This window comes from Elephas maximus, chromosome 1 (genome assembly GCF_024166365.1).
Source record: "Elephas maximus indicus isolate mEleMax1 chromosome 1, mEleMax1 primary haplotype, whole genome shotgun sequence".
NCBI lineage: Eukaryota > Metazoa > Chordata > Mammalia > Proboscidea > Elephantidae > Elephas > Elephas maximus.
In genome coordinates this window covers 25,795,252-25,818,389 of record NC_064819.1, presented here as the reverse complement: position 1 = coordinate 25,818,389, position 23,138 = coordinate 25,795,252, and the positions used below count along the sequence as shown (strand labels likewise).

At 40.6% G+C, this 23,138-nt stretch overlaps 1 protein-coding gene across 1 annotated transcript in view; it reads left to right on the top strand.

Moving 5' to 3' along the window:
- The window catches only part of TPRG1 (tumor protein p63 regulated 1), a 173,029-nt gene that overhangs the window by 40,367 nt on the left and 109,524 nt on the right, over positions 1-23,138 (top strand). The window contains exon 3 of the mRNA XM_049880501.1: positions 4,242-4,333. Within this exon, the coding sequence (XP_049736458.1) occupies positions 4,242-4,333 (92 nt within the window). The remainder of the gene's footprint in view (positions 1-4,241; positions 4,334-23,138) is intronic.

Below are 23,138 nucleotides of genomic sequence, written 5' to 3'. Positions count from 1 at the left end.
GGGAGATGTCGTTGCTTCCATGACACTAATTTGGCTTTCATACCCTCTCCCTTTCCCTCTTCTCTTGCTACAGGGTTCCCTGTGTCTTGCTCTGGCACTGGGAACAACTAAATATATTAGTTGAATTGTTATCCCCTGTGTGAGTTTGTTTGTGGTCTAGAATTTAGATCTGTCACTGGGCAAAAGGCTTCTTGACTCCCCTCCTTCCACTGAAATCCCTTGAAGATTATAATGAAGATGATTTTTCTTTCTGAGAGTAGACACTTAACGAGATAAGATGCATTTTCTTCTTTCCAAGGAAAAGGGAGGTTTGCTTCAACTTCACAAATCATGTCTGATTTAGAGCTGTTTTTCTTACCTTATGTATCCAAGCCATAGCAATCCCTGTCTGGCCCTGATGACACCCACAGAGGGATCTTATTGTATCTGAGTCCCTAGGAGCACTCCTCTCATTACCACCCCCTCATCTCCCAGTCTAGCCAAGGAGCTCAATACGTGGGGGAAAATGATCAGCTGACCGTGGTATCGTTTATGTGACAACTGGCCCTCTGGCTAGTTTAGCTTAAGGGAATGCAAGCAATCAAACCATAAACTTTGAAATTCCCCCAGTAGGTTTGCTTTCACTGAGGAGTTTTTTTTTTTTTTTTAGTTGATTCTGACTCACGGTGACCCTGTAAGACAGAACTGTCCCATAGGGTTTCCACCTGGTTATATAGTGGTTAAAAGCTATGGCTGCTAACCAAAAGGTATGCAGTTCAAATCCACCAAGCGCTCCTTGGAAATCCTATGGGGCAGTTCTAGTCTGTCCTTTAGGGTTGCTATAGATTGGAATCGACTCCATGAAAATGGGTTTGGGTTTTTTGGTATAGGGTTTCCAAGGCTGTAATCTTTATAGAAGCAGACTGCCACATCTTTCTCCTTAGAATGGCTGGTGGGTTAGAACTGCTAACCTTTCACTTATCAGTTAAGTGCCTAACCACTGCTCCTTTTGTATGATATACCCCATAATATGGCTGACTAATCTTTTGTTGAGAGGCATTTGGGTTGCTTCCAATTTTTTGCTATCCACACACAAAGCTACAGAGAACCCTTTATACGTATGTTATTTTGCACATATGCAAAGTATATCTGCAGTGTAACTTCCCAGAGGTACAGTATTGGGATCACTGGATATATCATTTCTCCTTGCTTTCGCTCACTGCTTTTCATAGACAAGACAAGTAAGGTTTTGAAAAATTCTACACTATTGTATTCATCTTCACATATTTCTGGCACAGTGTGTGGCATAAAAAGCATTCAGTAAATGCTTATTTTAGGATTATTTCATTATTCTCTCCATCTCCACTTATACTTTTTTCTCCTGAAAAGTATTATCCTTGCTACTGAGTTATATTAGCTAAGGGAAAAATTATGTGATTACAGAAAGAGGGGAAAATATCCATGTTGAGTCATCAAAAACAGAACAAAACTTTTTGACCCGTGGACCTGGTAGAGCTGGGCTGCATTCTGGGAGACTGAGGTTGGGTGGAGGAGGAATTGTCATGGGATCCTAGGAAATTTCCCACTAGGATAGTCCAGCTCCAGCAGTAGGGTCTCTGGGAACCAGTGATGCTAACACAACCTCCTCTGTTAGTGGAGCTCAAGGCGTCTTTGATGAACGTCTCAGCACTTACTGATTTAATGAAACTCAAGCTTCAGCAAGGATGGGATGCCATGTTAGCTTTCTGACAACTTTTTAACCAGCAGCAGAGGGTGACAGAGAGTCAGAAAGCACTCAGTCCAGTGGTTCTCCAACCTGGCTGACCATCTACCTCAATGGGGAAACTTGTTAAAATGATGAAATCAGAATCTCTACATGTAAGAGAAATGATTGTATTTTCTGAAAGATTTCCAAGAGGTTTTGATCTTCAGCTGGGCTCTTACAGATTTGGTTTAGTCCAATTATCTTACAGATAAGAAAATGGAGGTGTGGGAAGGTCAAAAACTCAAACCAAACCCACTGATGTTGCATTGAATCTAACTCATGGTGACCCCATAAGTTACAGAGTAGAACTGTTCCATAGGGTTTTCTTGGCTGTTGTCTTTATGGAAGCAGGTTGCCACTCAGTAAGTTTGAAACACCAACATTTAGGTCAGTAGTAAAGTGCAAACCATTTGCACCTTACGCAATGACAACAACTCATTGTCTTTAATTCCAACTCATAGCGACCCTATAGGACAGAGTAGGCTTGCCCCATAGGGTTTCCAAGGAACGGCTAGTGGATTTGAAATGCTGACCTTTTGGTTAGCAGCTGAGTTCTTAACCGCTGTACCACCACGGCTCCTTAAAACCTGTAGGTCACATAATTAATTCAGGACAGAACTTGAACTTGAACCCAGGTCACTCAATTCCATGTTCAGTATGTTATGTCCATGTTCTGGATGACTTGGGCTGTATGGAGTGAATGAGGAAAGCTAAGTAGGTGAAGTACAGCACCCTTTACTTCATTTCATCTGAAATAGCTCCTCTCTTTTCCTGCTTTGATTCCCACCTAAAATTTTTTTATTTTTTGATAGATAGATTCCATGACAAAAATATTTCAAAGCCAATTGACTTTTATCATAGGTTGAGAAAACAAGCAAAGAAAAATCCTACAACTGCCTGATTCCTGGGAAGAGAAGGTGCTTAAATGGGTCCTAGTCAGGCTAGGGAGCCCTGGTGGTGCAGTGGTTAAGAACTCAGCTGCTAGCCAAAAGGTCAGCAGTTTGAATCTACCAGCTGCTCCTTGGAAACCCTATGGGGCATTTCTACTGTGTCTATAGTGTCGCCATAAGTCAGAATCAACTTAGCGGCAATAGGTTGATGAAGCCAGCCTAGTGTCTCTGTTTCCTCTTTGAGAGATAGATCTCAAGCTGAGAGGATTAGGAGTGCTGGTATTTGGAGGTAGGTCTTTGGCATTAAAGCTATATTATACAGAGAGTAGCTTTAGGTCTTTGGCATAAAAAAAAAAAAAAAAAATTTTTTTTTTTTTTTTTTTTTTTATACAGAGAATAGCTCTACAGGGCATTTCTATTCTGTGCTATCGGGTCACTATGAGTAGGAATCCACTTGATGGCAACAGTTTTTTTTTTTTTTTTTATACAAAGAATTATGAGAATTTGCAACCTGATTATCATTAACATTGCCCAGGGCTAGAAATGAGGTCAGTACTGCGTTGTGGGGCTGGAAATGAAAGGTCGGGTGTCTTACCTCATCTCTGCCACTTCTTCCAAGCTGGCCCAGTTTACTCATCTATGAATTGAATGGTTTAGACTAGATAGTCTCTGGACTTCAGTAATTCCCAATCCTGGCTGCCCATTGGAATCATCTGAGATGGTTTAAAAAATACTGGTGTACTGATAAGTGGGTCCCATCCATTGAGTTTCTGATATAATTAGTCTGGTGTGCAGCCAAGGCATTGGAATTTTGCTGTGCAGCCATGGTTGAAAATAACTGCCAAGAGAGCAATGGTTCTCAGAGTAGAGTCCTTTTTCCAGCAGCATCACATGGGAGCTTATTTGAAAAGCAAATTCTCAGGCCCTACCCCAGACCTACTGAATTGGACACTCTGGGGCTAGGGCCCAGCAATCTGTTTTAGTCACACACATGCCAGGTGATTCTGATATGTGCTGAAGTTTAAAAATCCCTGAGCTAGAAGGTCTATGGACTTATTGGGACAGGAGGCAATTAATCTTTAAGCTAGAGCAAGGCCAATAAGTAGGAACAACTGCTTGGAGAAGGGTGGAGAAAGCGAGATGAGGAGACCCAAAGAGTCCATCTCCCAGATCAAGTCAAAAGATCTGGTCAGAGCACTGGAAGAAAGCAGTTCTTTTTTACTTTGTTGCCACACTCTCTCTGAAGACACGAAAAGTGTGATTTAAAAATGCATAGCTTGCTAAGTGCTTTGAACTTCCTGATAAACATGCTTGCTAAGAAAAGCTGGTCCTCTGAAAATGGCTATCTTTGTTTCTTTGAGAAAGTGTAAGTAAGATTATGGAAGACAGGACTTGGATAACTTTCACATCACCCAAGGAGAGCAGCTTAGCAAATACCAGAGTTCAAGACTAAACTCATTGACAGGCAGCGCCTAGAACAAATAGGCACCTGCAAGAACTATGTCTTTCCTGATAGGTTTTCTGGAGGAGCTACGGGGATATACTAATAAATCATACGCATAAAGAGAGCTCACTGTTCTCTAAACTATTTTCTTTTTCCCACTCAGCCGGGGACCATTGAGACTGCCATGGAAGATCTGAAAAGCCACATAGCAGAGACTTCTGGAGAGACCATTCAAAGCTTCTGGCTCTTGACCGAGTGAGTAGTTATGGCCAAGCAAACCAAAACCAAACCCACTGTCATCAAGTCAATTCCGACTCATAACGACCCTATAGGACAGAGTGGAACTGCTTCATATGGTTGCCCAGGCTGTAAATCTTTGTCGGGAGTTAGGATAAAAACTAAGCCTAATGCATAAGTCTTTGTTGCTTTCACTGCTCAATAATTCCATTCTCTTCAAAGTCTTATGATAACTAGTAGGACTTTAATTGAAAATGCCACCATAAAGATGGTGTATTTATGTTCTGCACAGAGATATTAATGTGTGCCTGTCCTTGTCTTCACCTTCCAGAATATTAATAATTCCACGGACTTTACAATGGTGGAAACCCTGGTGGCATAGTGGTTAAGATCTACGGCTGCTAACCAAAAGTTCGGCAGTTCGAAATCACCAGGAGCTCCTTGGAAATTCTGTGGGGATAGTTCTACTCTGTCCTATAGGGTCACTATGAGTTGGAATCGACTCGATGGCAACTGGTTTGGTTATTTTTTTTTTTTTTACGAAGTAAAATATTCATATAATTAGGGAAGGAGGTAACTCTTTCCTAATACAGAACCCACAGTATTAAATGGAGAATGCTATTAGAATTCCACGTCAGATACTTACTTAATGGGTTTAGTAAGTCCAGTTTTCTGGCTTGGTAACTTGTGGATCAACAAAGACTCCAGCATTGAAGTTTAACAATTCTTATACTTTGAGCCCTTTCCATCATGGCTTCTTTGACTAAGTTTCAGGAAGGTAACACTTGCATGTATCCAGGCCATCAAAACAAAACCCACGATCAATGGAAAGAACTAGATTCCAAGAAAAGTCCATCTGACTGACCACAATGTATACTAGTGTTTCCAATGGATTCCAGGAATTGAATGAGAATGAGTTTTTGAAACCCAATCTGTCATTTTCTGGGCATTTGTTTCCCCTTATGTAAAGATCAGCGGTTCGAATCCACCAGGCACTCCTTGGAAACCATATGGGGCAGTTCTACCCTGTCCTACAGGGTCGCTATGAGTCGGAATCGACTCGACAGCAACGGGTTTTTTTACGGGTATGTAAATGAAGATAATGATACATACTTCAAGAATTCTTGTGGAGACTAAATGAGATAACATTAATAAAATTCCGGGCCAAGTTCTTGGCACATACCAGATTTTCAGTGGAAATTAGGGTCCCTCGTTTGTTCACAAGTACTGTTAAGAGACGGCCTGTTTTTTTTTTTGTTTTTTTTTTTGTAGCTTCTGCATTTCTTTCTTTCCCATTCATCTCTCTCTTTTTTGGATTGCCTCTAATGAAGGAAATTAGTTTTTTCACTTGTTCAATTTTACCATTTCATACTTCATTCCCCACTCCACTCCCTGGCTCATCCCCTCCCTCTCATTGCAGAATAAAATTTGACTTCTCCAAAAGAAAATCTGCCTTGATTAGGACAGATTTCTTACATAGATTCTGAAAATCAAACCAGAAGCAAACATTCACCTATTTTGCATCTATAATGCATCACACTTACAAGGAAGAATGCACAAATATGTTCTTTCAAAAATCGGTAGTGGCTGTCTTTGAGTTCTTAACAGAATCAGTAATTTCTTTCCTAGTGCATACATCGATTTTATTTGTGTAGAAGCTTGCTTTTTTTTTCTTTTTTTGTCCAGTGATTGTAAAGGACTGTAGACATGAATTGTCCAAAGATATGTCAGATTGGGTGATATACATTGAGACTTAGCACTCTAATTCTGTGTATCCAAATTAACGCATGATTGGTGGAACCAATAGTTTTCAGATAAATATGAACAACTGTGTCCCAAAGATCCAGGTTTTGAACTCAGCTCTGAACTTAGTAAGAAGTTGGTCTATCTGGCAGCTAGTTTTCTATTTCTTTTTTGTTTTGCGGTATCAGTTTGAATTAAGGACAAGAACGGGGGAGAATGGCCTGTGCATGTGGAATTTCATGCAGTTGTATTTGCTTGTTTGTTGTCAGGCTTTCTTTTTTTATGCTTTGGAACCACATTCCTCTTCTTTAAATGCTAGATCTTTTGTGTGTGTACTGTTTGATTTTTGTCCTGACCAAACTCCTCTAATCCCTTGCCCCATCAAAAGCTACATTTATGAAAAGATCTGATTTAAATCATTTCTACCATAGTAAGAATTTGTCAGTTCTTTTTTACAGTTTTAACTGTTAAGCCTTATAGCTGGTTCAGAGCTACCTCAATACAATGGATAGAGTGGTCAGTTGTGAAAAAGGTGGTTCAGGCATCTCGACTAAAGGAATGAGCCCTCCTCCTCCCCCTGCACCCCCTTTCACTGTGACTGTTTAAACAGAAGATGGGAGGCCCTTTGTCAGAAGGAGCAGCGTGCATAGAGGCTTTGAATGACCTTTCATGTTTTAGTCTTTTTTTGTTTGACTGGAGATTGTGGTGCATCAACAAACGGAAGACAACAAAAATACCATTCCACCACATTACAACTGCAAAGCAAAAAAAAGAAAACAAGCCAAAACAAACAGGCAGATCCAGAAGGGTGAGAGCCTGGAGCTATTTCTGTGCCTTTTCCTCCTTTTGTTTTTTAAGTGGAACGAAGCCCATCCATTCTGTTCTTATGAATTACCGGGGCTCCGCCAGGTAGGACTCCCCCTACCCGACCAACCACGTAAGAACCTCTTCAAGCATAATACTTTATTGTGTGTGACATAAATAACCTGGCTTTGTGCACACTAACTTTTAGTTCCTTCTATGGACATTTGGAAACCCTGGTGGCGTAGTGGTTAAGTGCTACAACTGCTAATCAAGAGGTCAGCAGTTCAAATCCGCCAGGCGCTCCTTGGAAACTCTATTGGGCAGTTCTACTGTCCTATAGAGTTGCTATGAGTCGGAATCGACTCGACGGCAGTTGGTTTGGTTTTTTTTTTTTTGGTATGGACATGGGACTCTCTGGCTGCTCATCCAGCAGTTTGAAGAATGTCTGCTTTCAAACAATGTAACCACTACAGACATGACGTACTTTCTTAAGTTGAGACAATCGACAAAACAATAAATCAAGCTTGGACCTGTAGTATTTGCTCATTTGCATGGTGTAAATGTTGCCACTGTGGCTGGTTTCAAGCTACCAACATGACAGCCCTGCCTGAATGTGGAATTTGGAAGAAATATGCAGTAGCACACCATCATATAGTGCTTCCACCACACAAATATAAAAGGCATAAATAACCCCAGAAGATACAATGGTAAATGCAGTAAGATAAACAGGGAGTGGTAAGTTTTGAGTGTTTGTTACCCTAGTTTTTAATTTAGTTTATTAAATGGTAATCTTATGTAACTTAATTTTAATAATTAACAACTGGCTGTTAAATTTTCTAAAGTTTACCAATCACATTTCTAAGTCGGTGTGAATCAGCTTCAGTAAACTACTGGATCAGGCCCTCACTGACACTGTACAAATATGTAAAACAAAGGGCTGAAATGGTAGGTGTGGTACAAACTCATTATATGGTAAAGCCAGATATGAACCAACACAAATCCACTTATAGTCTTTATTTAATTTTGAATATGCATGAATAATAATGTGTTTGATTATGGGGGGCTGTCTCAGACCTCCACTTGAATCATAAAACAAACAGCATATGCATTGTTCTCTTTTTCTAAAGTCTGAAGAATTTTCAATTCTGACTCACATCGGAGCCTGTAGATTTTGAATAAGGGATTGTGGAATTACGGTGATCTTTATAAGACATAAATATGATCACACACTCTCCCTCTTTGGTGGCTCCCTATCACCTATGGAGTGGAATCCAAATTCTTTAACATGATCCGCGAGGCCCTTAAGCATGTCTCCAGCCTCCTCTCCTGACCATGCTCACTTTGCCCTCTTATATCAAACTACTGGTAGTTCTCAGGAACCATCTGTGGTAAATGAATTTGCTGTTCACTAAATACTCTGGATCCTTCATGGCACTCCCTTTCTGTAGGAGGATTATATATTCCTTCCAACTGAAATTCAGGAGCAGGCAGGGGACCAGCTTTGGGCAATGACATTTAGGCAGAAGTGACATGTGTAATTTCTGGGTAGAGGCTGTAAGATCCAGTGCTTGATTGCTGTGTGCTTTTTCCCTCTGCCATGACCATTGACAACGTCCCATTTAGCTATTGCTACTTCAGCCTGCATCCCTGAGTGAAGATGATATGGAAGAGAGTTACAATGAATACCATGCATTGAGCATGCAGTATGGGTAAGAAATAAACCTTTGTTACTTTAAGTCACAGGATTTGGGGGTCGTTTTTTTATTACCACAGCAAAACCTAACGTATCCTAACTAACGCAAGGTCATGAAAGTTGATACGCTCCTGGCCTTTTTGCACAATTTCCACTGCCCAGGAAACTCTTCCTTAGCTCTTGTCCAATTGTTTGATTTTAATCTGTTCTTTAAAACCCCATTCAGGTGCCATCCTCTAGGAGAAACCATCTTTGAAATCCCCTGCCCAGCTGAAATAGAGTGCATTAGTCTCTCCTGTGTGCTAGCCCTAGACCTTGGATATCCTTCTGTTGTGACACTAGCCAAACTTGATCATAATTGAATGCACTGAGGACAGCGTCTATGTCTTATTAATTTCTGTAATCTCATAACCAGCAGAGTATGTGTTGCTTAATACTCAAAGATACGTTAGCTGGTTTAATTATCTACTGTATTTCTCATTCTCCTCTTGTAAAAGTACATATTCTAAATTCTTCTTAAAATATGAGGTCAGGAAGTTTATCTCTTCTTTTTCATTAAATAGCAATTATGTCAGATTTCCTTCATGCCGTGACTATCAAGAAATGCAGTCAAATTGTTATAACATCATTTTATGTGCCCAGTTCTTGGAATAATCATCTCCCTTTCCCTGGCTTATATGAGATTTCTGATAACAATATTTTTCATTGAACTATTTGATAAGAGGTTTGTACTTTATATACAAACCATTTTTTTTTTTAAACCAGTTTCCATTGAATTGATTCCTACTCATGGCATGTCATGTGTGTCAGAGTAGAACTATGCTCCATAGGATTTTCAATGGCTGATTTTCCTGAAATGGATCACCTGGTCTTTCTTCCAAGGCACCTCTGAGTGGACGTTAGGGAGCAATAGAATGCATTAACCATTTGCACTAGGAAGAAAATGAATTTATAGGCAAAGAAACTATTCCTTTCTTAAGAGTAATAAGAACTCAGGGTATGGTTTGGATAAAATTCATTTGCTTTGAATATGGATCTTTTAAGAACTGAAAAAGCTTTCAAGACCCCAGAAATAGCTCTTGGTGGAGTGTTTGGTGTTTGGGAGAAGGGAAGAGAAGAGGCAGTGGATTGGTCATATTTGGGAGCAGAAGTGAGTCCCCAGAAACTTGAATATTTTACCACAGCAGAAGCCACCTGTTAGTAAGTCCTGGCTCCACTTAGGTGCTAGCTCAGGTTAAGGAAATCCTTATAACTACGTAAAAAAGATTCAACTCCAGTACAACAGTACTAAAAGAAGACTAGCCTTCTAAGAATCTGACCAACCATAACCAAAGATTGAGCTGGGCTCATCAGTCACCTTCTACCTGCACCTATTCCTCTCTGGAAAGAAATTACAACTCAATAAACCTCAAGGCTAATGCATGGGGTGCAGTCCTTCCTTGCTCTATCACTTATGTGACCATCTGGCCACTTAATCATCCCAATCTCTGTTTCTTATCTGTAAAATGGGAATCATAAAACCAGCAAGGTTGGAGGAAAGATAAAGCAAGTTCATGGATGTGAAATTACTTTGTAAAGGATACGTGTATATACACTTTAATCATTCTGATATGGAATCCTTATTTGAAAGAAGAAGTTCTTCAAACTACTGGGTGAACATGCAGGGATTCCTATGTCCATAGAAGTTGCTGAAAGTTACTGTGCAAGATGTTGAACCATTTCCTGAGGTAGCATATGATCAAGAACTGATGGTACTGAAGGAAGAAATCCAAGTTGCACTGAAGGCATTGGCAAAAAACAAGGCTCCAGGAATTGATGGAATATCAATTGAAATGTTTCAAAGAACAGGTGCAGCACTAAAGGTGCTCATTTGTCTATGCCAATAAAATTGAAAGACAGCTATCTGGCCAACTGGCTGAAAGAGATCCATATTTGCGCCCATTCCGAAGAAGGGTGATCCAACAGAATGCAGAAATTATTGAACAATATCATTGATATCACAGACAAGTAAAATGTTGCTGAAGATAATTCAAAAGGAGATGCAACAGTAAATCTGTAAGGAACTGCCAGAAATTCAAGCTGGATTCAGTAGAGAACATGGAAGGAGGGCTATCATTGCTGATGGCAAATGGATCTTGGCTGAAAGCTGAAAATATCAGAAAGATGTTTATGTGTGTTTCATTGACTATGCAAAGGCATTTGACTGTGTGGATCATAACAAATTATGGATAACATTACGAAGAACGGGAATTCCAGAATCCTTAATTATGCTCATGAGGAACCTGTTCATAGGCCAAAAGGCAGTTCGAACAGAACAAGGGGGCACTGAGTGGTTAAAAATCAGGAAAGGTTTGCATCAGGGTTGTATCTTTTCACCATACTTATTCAATATATATGTTGAGCAAGTTATCCAAGAAACTGGACTATATGAAGAAGAAAGAGGCATCAGGATTGGAGGAAGACTCGTTAACAACCTGCAATATGCAGAAGACACAACTTTGCTTGCAGAAAGTGAAGAAGACTTGAAGCACCGATGAAGACCAAGGACTGCACCCTTAAGTATGGATTGCATCTAAACATAAAGAAGACAAAAATCCTTATAACTGGACCGACAAGCAATATCATTGTAAGTGGAGAAAAGATTGAAGTTGTCAAGAATTTCATTTTACTTGCATCCACAATCAACACCCATGGAAGCAGCAGTTAAGAAATCAAATGATGTACTGCATTGTGTAAATCTGCTGCAAAAGACCTCTTTAAAGTGTTAAAAAGCAAAGATGTCACCTTGAGGACTAAGGCTCACCTGACCCAAGCCATGATATTTTCAACCACCTCATGTGAGTGAGAAAGCTGGACAATGAATAAGGAAGATGCAAGAATAATTGATGCCTTTGAATTATGGTGTTGGTGAAGAATATTGGGTATACCATGGACTGCTAGAAGAACAAACAAATCTGTCTTGGAAGAAGTACAGCAAGAATGCTCCTTGCAAGTGAAGATGGTAAGACTTTGTCTCATGTTCTTTGGACATGTTATTAGGAGGGACCAGTCTCTGAAGAAGGACATCATGCTTGGTTAAGTAGAGGGTCAGTGAAAGAGAAGAAGACTCTCAATGAGATGGACTGACACAGTGGCTGCAAGGATGAGCTCTAGAATATCAATGATTGTAAGGATGGCACAGGACTGGGCAATGTTTCATTCTGTTATACACTGGGCAGCTATGAATCAGAACCAACTCAACAGCATCTAACAACAACAACAACAACAAAATACATGAAGCCTGGTTATTTCTGTCACCAAAAAAAAAAAAGTGTTATGCTTGAAAATGTTCTTGTGTGGTTGGTGGAGTTGGGTGGGCTGGAATACAGGGGGAAGCTCCTGTAATTTCTAAGGACGGAATGGATGGGCCTCATTTCAATGAAGGAGGAAAGGGGGTAGTAGTAGTCCCAGGCTCTGACCTTTCTGGGTCTGTGTGTTTGTGTTTTTGTTTGTTTGTTCTAAAGTTGTTACACTGAGATAACACACAGGAGAAAAAAAATTGGGGAAATACTCTTCCAGTTTTCAAAAACTGCTATCTAATTCAGCAAAAAGTCACCTTTTTCATTGCTGAACAGGTTAAGTCTGGCCAGGCTCTTGAGAAAAGGTTATTGACAGGCAGAAAGTGCAAGGTTGCAGAGGAATGGCGTTCTGGGCCCATAGTGGGGCAGGAGCCACTGGTTGTTTTCACAACCCACACTACTGACCCCCAGCCCAGGCTGAAATAACAGGCCTTTTCCTCCTGTGATGGACTTCCTGGTCCTGCAAATGATTACTGTGCTCAGCTGCAAAGGGAAAGTTTGAAAGTTAGAGTCCACCCAACAGCAGCTTAGAAGAAATTCCTGGTGATCACCTTCTGAAAAAAATCAGCCATTGAAAACCCTATAGAGCAAGGTTCTGACACCCACGGGGTTGATGAGTAGATTCCAACTCGTATGACACTATAGGACAGAGTAGAACTCCCCCACAGGGTTTCCAAGGAGCAGCTGGTGGATTCCAACTGCCGACCTTTTGGTTAGCAGATGTAGCTCTCAACTGTTGCGCTACCAGGGCTCTCTCGCAATGTCCCCCTTGCACCCTGTGCTGTGAGAGCATAATAGGATTCTCGTGTACAAAGGGAAATGCTTAAAAGAATTCCGCTGTTTATCATAGAGCATATATCAAAGGATACATTTGGAGCTGAGAGGTAATAAACTGATAACTGACATAGTGAGGAAGGAGTCCAGGGTAACTCATAGGTTTTGGGAAATTACTGGGTTGACTGTGACATCTTTTTAGGTTTAGAAGGAAACAATGTCTATTTTATTGAGAAATCACCATATGCCGAACATTGTAGAAGGAACTTTACACACAAAATATCACTTAATATTCCAAATAATCTTGTCATCCTTCTTTTACAGAACTTGTTGCGTTCATTTTTGGGTAAAAAATGTGTCTGCGGTGTCCATAGAACATCTGCATGGAGATGTTGAGTAGATAGTTTCATATAAGTGTCCATATACTATATTCAGTAGTTTTCTAAAAGGAACAGTAATATCTGGACAGTATTGTTTCTTATAGCGTTGCCTTCCATAGAAACTAAGGACACACACAAACAAAACAAAACAACATTATCAGTAAAAGCATTTGCCACAAAATATCAACCAACGTAGTTCAGGTGAGCTGCTGCGTGATGTTCTAAATTGATAATGATGTATTTTCAATAAAATTGGAAAAGTGAGTTTGAAGGCACTTGGGAAGAGGACTCAAAGAGGTTGTTCAGAGATGCCAAGACTGAGATTGAAGAGGTACAGTCATAAACCTTAGCTAGATCCCAATTTATCTGAAACCATTAAGAATACCCTAAGGAATCTCAGATTAGGACCCAGGCCACCAACCCAGTCCATCCAGAAGATTAATCTGCTTCTACAGCTATACATTAAGTAAGTATGGTGAAAGGATACAACCCTAACATATACCTTTCCTGATTTTAAAATACTCAGCAGCCCCTTGTTCTGTTTGAACAACTGCCTCTTGGTCTATGTATCGGTTCCTCATGAGCACAATTAAGTGTTCTGGATTTCCTGTTTTTTGCAATGTTATCCATAATTTGTTATCATCCGCACAGTTGAATACCTTTGCGTAGTCAATAAAACACAGGTAAACATCTTTCTGTTATTCTCTGCTTTCAGTGAAGATCCATCCGCCTTTACGTTTTCTTCTTAATCCAACTTGAATTACTGGCAGTTCCCTGTAGATGTACTGCTGCCACCATTTTTGAATTAACGTCAGCAGAATTTAACTTGCACATGATATTAATGGTATTGTTCAATAATTCCCGCATTCTTGGATCACATTTCTTTGGAATGGGCACAAATATGGATCTCTTTTAGTCACTTGGCCAGATAGCTGTCTTCCAAATTTCTTGGCAGAGATGAGTACATGCTTCCAACATTGCATCTGTTTGTTGAAATATCTCAACTGGTATTCCATCAATTCCTGGATGCTTGTTCTTCGTCAATGCCTTTAGTGCAGCTTGTATGCTGAGGAAATAATCCAAGAAGCCAGACTATGTGAAGAAGAATATGGCATCAGGATTGAAGGAAGACACATTAACAACCTGCAATATGCAGATGACACAACCTTGCTTGGTGAAAGTGAAGAGGACTTGAAGCACTTACTGATGAATATCAGAGACTACAGCCTTCAGTATGGATTGTACCTCCACATAAAGAAAAAAAATCCTCACAACTGAACCAATCATGAGGTAAAATGAGAAAATATTGAAGTTGTCAAGGATTTTGTTTTTCTTGGATCCACAATTAAACCCATGGAAACAGCAGTCAAGAAATCAAATGACGTATTGCATTGGACAAATATGCTGCAAAAGATCTCTTTCAAGTGTTAAAAAGCAAAAATGTCATGTTGAGGACTGAGGTGCACCTTACCCAAGCCATAGCATTTTCAATCACCTCATATGCATGGGAAAGCTGGACAATGAATAAGGAAGATGGAAGAAGAATTGATGCTTTTGAATTATGGTGCTAGCGAAGAATATTAAATATACCATGGACTACCAGAAGAACAAACAAATCTGTCTTGCAGAAGTATAGCTAGAATGCTCCTTGGAAGCAAGGATGGTGAGACTTTGGACATGTTATGAGGAGGGACCACTCCCTGGAGAAGGACATCATGCTTGGTAAAGTAGAGGGTCAGTGAAAAAGAGGAAGATCCTCAACAAGGTGGATTGACACAGTGGCTACAACGATGGACTCAAACATAGCAAGGATTGTGGGGATGGCACAGGACTGGGCAATATTTTGTTTTATTGAACATGAGGGTCAGTATGACTTGGAACTGACTCGATGGAACCTAACAGCAACAATAAACAGCTACAAAGAAACCTTATCTCCTTCTTGGTCCTTCTGGGAAGGATTTTTTAGAGAAATTGTGTGTACCTTTTTAGAAGTGACCCATTAAGCCAGCACTAAGGAGAACAACTTGACATTCTGTGGAGTCTCAAAAAGTGTACTGTGATGGCAATGAAGTGACTCTTCAGCAAAATGTACTTGAGATGCCTTTATTTATGGTGGTTAAGGAGGCAGTAGGAGATGGGATTGTTCCCTCTGCACACATTAGTGTGAAGTGGTGGTGAGGGAATGCTGTTCTTATACTCCTTTTTTCTAAGTGAGAAGACTTGACTATGGTGGCTGAGATCACATACACAGTGCTCTTCATCTTTGTGGAAAAAGTTTATGAGACATTTCGTTGTCTACCCCCTTCTTCCATCCCATCTGGTTTCTGTCCTAGGACTTGGGTATAGTCAATACGTGAAATCCAATTAACTGTCTATGTGGAGCATATAGACAGCAGAATACAAGCAGAGTTGTAGAGGCAGCCTAGTGTCAGAAAAACTTCTGAATTTTGAATCAGAATACTTAAGTTTGTATCCTGGATCGCCCATGTACTTCTGTGTAGCTGGGTGATCTTGAGTAGGTTTTGCCCTCCCGCCCCCCTTTCTTAATTAGTGAATTTGTTTTATTGTGTGTTCTTTAGTCTGTTAGAAATTCAGTGCTTTTGAAAGATGCACAACCACTGTTCCTTTCTGATATATATCAGCCCAGCTTTTCTGCATGGCTTTTTTTTTGTTAAGGACTGTCACGATATTAATAGCATTTATTGAGCACCTAAAATGTTCCAAGCATTTTGATAAGCGCTTTCCGTGCATTTGTCATTATATTGCTGAATACATATAATTTTGATGATCTCCTCTAAGTGGCACTTCTCTCCTTTTTTTCCCTCTTTAATTTTATGAAATAAGCATTTTTCCCAGTTGCCGTGTAGTTATCGTGAAGTTACTTTATCATTTGCCGATTTTCGGACAATTACTTTCCAAACAGTAAATGGCTACACAAATTTAAGGGCTTATTAGTATCCTTTTGAAATTGAAGCACAGGTTAGGGGATGTCTACCAGGGTGGCACAGTAAGAGTTCCTAGCTGGAAAGAGAAATTAAAATATATGAAGCATTTCACATACATTTTTGATAAAATTAGAAATATTATTTCCATAGCAGTTTGAAGTTTGAATTTGCTCTTCTTCATTTAATTTAATCTTCATAGCAATTGTCTGAAGTTATAAATGTGAGACCTATTTTACAGATGAGGGAAATAAGGTTCAGAAAAAAAGTAGCAGAGATAAGACACCATGGCTCTGTGGTGCCCTGACTTTTGCTGAAATAGTCCTTTTATGATTACACAGATGTTCCACATGTGTCTTGTAATTAGATTGTTGCCCCCTGCTGGGCAAGGACAGCCTCTTGTATATGTGGCATCTCTTGTAGGGTTCTCTGGCAGACACAGGTTGCATAATCTCTGAGTCCTGTTGAATGTGGTGGGCAAGTGGAAGTATGCAGGGCATCTCTGATTAATTTAGAAAGATTTCCCAGAAGAAAGTGCTAAGCCAGATGTTTAAATAAGAAGAGAGACATCTTGGAAGACAAGGGAGAGATGAGGATGAGGAACTGGGGATCAGGAATTGTTTTCCAGGCACAGGGTTCCTCTCTGAAGGACAGTAATAGCCAAAGCCGAGCTGCACGTGATCACTTTCACAGATAATATCATATTTGATCCTCAAAGAGACCCAGGAGATGAAGAGTGAGCTTCTTGGGTCAAGTAGGCACAAGAGACTATGTTGGCATCTCCAGTCTGGGGGGAGATGAGAGAGTGGAGGGGGTCAGAAGCTGGCCAAATGGACTAGAAAAGAGGAATTGGAGGAAATGAGTGTACTGTCTCATTAGGGGAAGGGCAATTAGGAGTATATAGCAAGGTGTGTATAAATTTTTGTATGAGAGGCTGACTTGATTTGTAAACTTTCACTTAAAGCACAATAAAAAGAAAAAAAAAGAGAGAGAGAGACCCAGGAGAGAAGGCAGGAAGTAGCTATTGGTTTTATTTTATGGATGAAGAAACTCAGAAATTAAATGACCTATCCAAAGGCAACCAGTTATTAAGGGTCACAGGGAGGACTTGACTCCATGAGACCTCTCTCCCACCCTTGTTGCTTCTCATTAAATGGCTCTGCTGCCTTTTGTGATTTTTCATCTCCCCACACAGCGATCATTGTGGTTTAAATTGGTTAAATGATCTTTGTGCCCGTGTCTGGTTTCTTTGTCAATTATCTTTTGTTCGCATTGAAGGGGATCAGAGATTCACTGGAGAACCTCAGAGACCTTGTCCTCTTTTCCTCTCCTGAACTTTTTCTGGCTTGTGCTTTCTTTTGACTTTATTTAGTCTTTGCCCAGAACCAACTAAAAAGTCATATACCCATAGGGGCTGGTGGGTACTGCTGATGGGCTAAGGCCAATCATATCTTTATCTCCTTACAGTCTACTTATATTATGAAAAGTGCTGAACTATGTAATGAAAAAAAAAAAAGAATAATTAACAAATAAAATAACAAAAAACCCTGGAAATGAGGAGGGTCAGCAAAACAGAGGAAGACCCTCAATGTAGTGGATTGACGCAGCAGATTGAACACTGAGCTCAAGCATAACAACAATCATGAGGATGGTGGGGGACCAAGCAGTGATTCATTCTGTTGTACATATGGTAGCTATGAGTTGGAACCAACTTGCACATAACAACAACAACAACAATCCTTTTTAGTCATGAGAAATTGAATGATAAAAGTATCATGCAAATTAAAGTAATATTCTGAAATGAGTCTCCTACCCAACTCCATTCATTTTTTCATACTTCCATCCATTCTAGCCCCTTGATATTCAAAGTGTGGTCCAGCAGTATAGGCATCACCTAGGAGCTTGTCAGCAATTCCAGCCCTCAGGCCCAACCCCAAACCTACTGAATCTGAATCTGCATTTTCATAAGACCCCCCAGTGATTTCTATGAACATTAATGTTTGAGAAGGGCTGATCTAGATCACATTCATGCCCATTGTCTGAGAACTTCAACGGGTCCTCACTGCTCATTATTCCTCCGTTGCCTCCTCAAGGTCCTGCATGTCATAGACTGTCTTTACCACTCCAGCCTTATTTACCATTACTCCCCTTCACAAATTGCATCAGTCAGGTTGAACTTCCTGATGTTCCGTAAAAGTTCCTGATGCGATATGTGGCCCCCTGGTCTTACTCATCCAGTTTCCTGTATTTTGTATGCCCATCTCTCCTGTCTGCTGGCCCAAACCTTTCTTGTCCTTCGGAGACATCATGTCCATAAAGCCTTCTTGTATCAATTCAACCGGAATAACTTTCTCTACCTTCTTTGTGCTCACATTATACTACATAGTATAGTTCATTCTCTACATTAGGAGGAAAGCATTCTTTGAGGCAGGTCCGATTCTGATTCAACTTTGTCCAAACCCATCTCTGTCCACCTCCTAGAGCTCAGCACAGTGTCTGGTACAGGGTAGTAGCTCAGTGCCTATCACAGACTTGACTGGAATTTAATTCAAATAGAGTCATCTGCTGTTTGAACTTCTTCTCCAACATGAGCAGGGGTGCTACCTCCATGTCCCCTGGCCTCCAAGTGGCTCGAAGCCCAACAAGACTTGCTTCCGCCTTTGGGTGAAAGCTTTTAGGCTGAAAAGCACTTCAAATCTATCAAGTCCTGATCTATGGCAGGACTCTGGCAGCAACAAAAGCACTTCTGTTGCCCAAATCCATTTATATTGGGTGGGTGTTTTGGACAACTATTTCATTAAACTCACTGCTTTTTCAGTAAATTCACTGTGGCAGCAGCTTCATCCAGATAGCTAATGGTCCCTGAGTGAGCTGCTTTATAGGACAGCAAGGGCATTTAGCTACTGCAGTCACAAACGTACTTGGAAGTATTTGTTTTCCCATGTCTGCTACCAATTTGAGAGCAGTCAGAATGAGCCAAGAGGCGAAAGAAGTCTGATGCAGCTAAATGCCCAGCTCCGTCACTTGCTGTGTGATCTTGGTTGCACAAATCTCTTAAATCCTCTGTGCTTCAGTTTTATCATCTACAAAATGGGAATGTAAAGAGGATCAATTTAAGTACTAAATTAGTTAGTATATGTAAAGCGCCTACAATGGTTTTTGCCATGTGGTATGTGGCATGGAAGAGTTGGCTATTATTATTATTTACTCATATTAATTCATTCGCATATTTATTTGTCTATTTACTGAGTTCATTCTGTAAGCTATGCTTTGTCCTATGTGATGAAAATACAGACACAAAGGAGACAAGATTTACATACTCAAGGAGCTCTCAGTCTTGTGAGGAAGAGGACACAAAAATTAAATTATGACAGAGTATAAGAAATGCTGACGCATAGTCCTGCAAATGAGTCTGTAGGAGCACAGAACTCACTGTTTATTGTTGGGTCAGGGCAAGGAGATATCCAGAATTAAAGAAGGAAGAGAAATTTTCCAGAAAGATGTGATGGGAAACAGAATTCCAGGAAGAGGGACTATTATCTGCAAAGTAATTGAGACAGGCTAAGGAAATCGCAAATAGTTCAGGGTGCGGCTGGACTGTAATAAAAGCAGTGAGAGAACTAGAAACAAGCTGGAAAGATAAGAAGGTACCAGATAGTAAAGGATATTGAAAGCCAGGCTAAGGAGTTAGGCAGTATCCTTTCCTGGAGTCACAAATTGGAGATTCATAGATCATTTTGATCCTTTCAGTGTATTTAAAAAATTTAAATTTGAATGCTTTTAGATAGGCTATGTGCTTATGGTTTTCCACCATATTGCCATTCCCCATTGCTTTGCACCGGCTACTCTTCATTCTCTTAGTGCAGTGATTTGTAGGAGTCAGCTCTGACCCACTGTCACGTGTAATTGTGTGTATCTCTTCTAACTCCACATTCGGTGGCTATCTTAGGCCAGGTTCTCTAGAGGAACAAAACCAGTGAAGTGTCTGTGTAAATATATATATATATGTATAACCCGTTGCCATCCACTCGATTTCGACTCATAGAGACCCTATAGGACAGAATAGAACTGCCCCATAGGTTTTCCATACACGTATAACAAAACAAGGAAGAAATACTCATAACAATTACAGTCCTCTTTTCTGCAACTGGTCACATGGTTGTAGCTGGTATTTAGAACTATCTTCTTCCACCACCTATTTTGTATTCCGTTTGTCTCAGCAAGCACCTCAACTGGTTGTGGTTCTTTGCCTGGTGGGGTGACACAAACCGTCATTCCTGAAGGTTCTGGGCCATTAGTAGTCATGTCAGAATTAAGTTGCTGTAGTTTTCTATTGATTTTAATCATGGAGCATGGTAGTACTAAGAGACATCCTAAGGGATCTCCTGTATTCCAAACATACTCTTCTTTCCCTCCATTGTGCAATATCTATCTGATTTCCCCTTGAAATCAGTCAAACCAGACAACAGAGTAACTCCCTTCTTTGCCTGTTAATACAGGCGCATGAGAAGCCCAAAGTGGCTGGGTGGCATTCTTAACTTCCAGTTCAATGGGATCAATGTTGTGTTTCCTGATAGGAGCGTTCCTCCCTTCGGAACTAAGATCTCTAGACATGCAGGGCATAGGTACATGAGGACAGGAAGCAAAAGTTTTGTGAGTGGGTCACTAGAGATAATAGTGAATAGTGCCACACCTATTTCCATGCCTTGATTCCTGAACCCATGAATCCTGGCTATGGTGAAAACAAACAAACAAACCACAAACAAACACCAAACCTGTTGCTGTCAAGTTGGTTCCAACTCATAGCGACGAAAACCAGTGTATATGCAAACATAAAACCCAAATTTTGGTTTTTTTTTTAATGTAAATGTATATTAAAAAAAATAAATAAACCTGTTGCCATTGATTCGATTTTGACTCATAGAGACCATATAGAACAGAGTAGAACTGCCGCATAGGGTTTCCAAGGACCAGCTGGTAGATTCAAACTGCTGACCTTTTGGTTAGTAGTCGTAGCTTTTAACCACAGCACCATCTGAGCTCCAGCTATGGAGGAGCACCATATATTGGACATTGGTTTAGAGCATGTATAGCCTTCTGGAGAACATGCCCCAACACTGCAAGGTATTGCCACGTAGCTGGCACCGTCATTGTGTTTTAGAAGGCCGTTCCATTGTTCTATCAAGCCCGCTGCTTCAGGATGGTGGGGAACATGGTAAGACCAGTGAATTTCATGAGCATGGGCCCATTGCTGTACATCATTTGCTGTGGAACGAGTGCCTTGATCTGAGGTAATGCTGTGTGAGATATCATGATGGTAGACAAGCATTCTGCAAGTCCGTGGATGGTGGTTTTGGCAGAAGCATTCTGTGCAGGGAAAGCAAATCCATATCCAGAAGGTCTATCACAGTAAGAACAAAATGCTGCCCTTTCCATGATGGAAGTGGCCCAATGTAATCAACTTGCCACCAGGTCACTGGCTGATCACTCCTAGGGATGGTGACATATTGGGGACTTAGTGTTAGTTTCTGTTGCTGGTAGATTGGGCACTCAGCTTTGGCTGTAACCATGTTGGCCTTGGTGATGGAAGCTGGTATTGCTGAGTCCATGGATAACCTCCATCCATGCCACCATGGCCACTTTCCTCATGAGCCTGTTGGGCAATGGCAAGAGTAGCTGGGGAAAGAGGCTGACTGGTGTCCACAGAATGCATCATCCTTCCCACTTGATTGTTAAAATCCTTCTCTGCTGAGGACACCCTTTGGTGAATATTCACATGAGACAAATATCTTCACTTCCTTGGCTCATTTGGAGAGGTCTATCCACTTGCCTCTTCCCCATACTTCTTGTCACCAGTTTTCCAAATCATGTTCCTTCCAAATCCCTGACCATTCAGCCAAACCATTGGCCACAGTGATGTTTTGGGTCTCCTGAAATTAGGGTGGGTTCAGAGCCAGAGTCCAGCAATCCTCTAATGTCTTATTATTTCCTTTCTCATTTTCATAAAAGGCTGTAGATCCCTTTGGGAAGGCTTGGAGAAAGATTAACAGTATAAATTTTTGGCAGCATAGTGGGGTCCTTCCTCAATGGGACCTGGCCTCCCTTTCATTCAAGGGGTTGTGGGTCTGTAAACTGGCTCAAGTCTGGAAATTGATTGAGGGGCCATGACTCTATTTTGGTGATTCAAGTTAGACTGCCATTCACTTGACCTAGAATTCTTCTAGTTGTACAGATCAAGTAAATATTTAGTATATTTCCCATCTATTTTGGCATAGTGGTTAAGTGCTACGGCTGCTAACCAAAGTGTCGACAGTTCGAATCCGCCAGGTGCTCCTTGGAAACTCTATGGGGCAGTTATACTTTGTCCTGTAGGGTCTCTATGAGTCGGAATCAACTCAACAGCACTAGGTTTGTGGTTTTACTTTTAGGGACACCATGACTAAGTAATGAATGCTGTAAGTCCATACAAGTCAGACAATTCTGATTACTGCTTTGATTCTGCTGTCTATTACGGGTAACCAAGCCCACCTTGTTTTTGGCAATTAAACACTGCTGCTTGGCCCCTACCACCATGAGGTCCAATAAACCACATTGTAGTTAGGTGTCTTAACTCAGTGCAGTTCCCACTGTCAAATCTGACTTCCGTAAAATAGCAATCACAGCAGTCTTCAAGGATGCTGGGATGCTACCTTGACAAATTTGTTCCTCACTGTTGTGGTGAAAGATGTGTCCTCTGGGCACTCCATGGGCTGTTCTGTGGGTCCAACTTGATAAATCTACTCTAACATACCAATTTTCCTAAGCCTTTTGACACATTTTTCTGCAGTATACCGAGGCAATTCTGCTACTTCAACTTGATTTAGTGTAGACTAACACTTAATCCATGCTTCAGTGAACCAGCCAAATAAACTACTAGATCTTTTTCTAATCACTTTAGCTGAAACATTGAATGAAGTATCTGTGCTTAGCGGGTCCATATCGATAAACTCAGAATAATCCAACTTTATGTTCCTTATGCCATTATCCCACACCACATATATTCCCCAGGTTTCTCTTTGTATATATTAGAAAAATCAAACAGTTCTCTGGAGTGTAGCATACCTCCTCCTGGGCTACGCTTTATATTTCACCTCTTGGGGCTTGATGAAA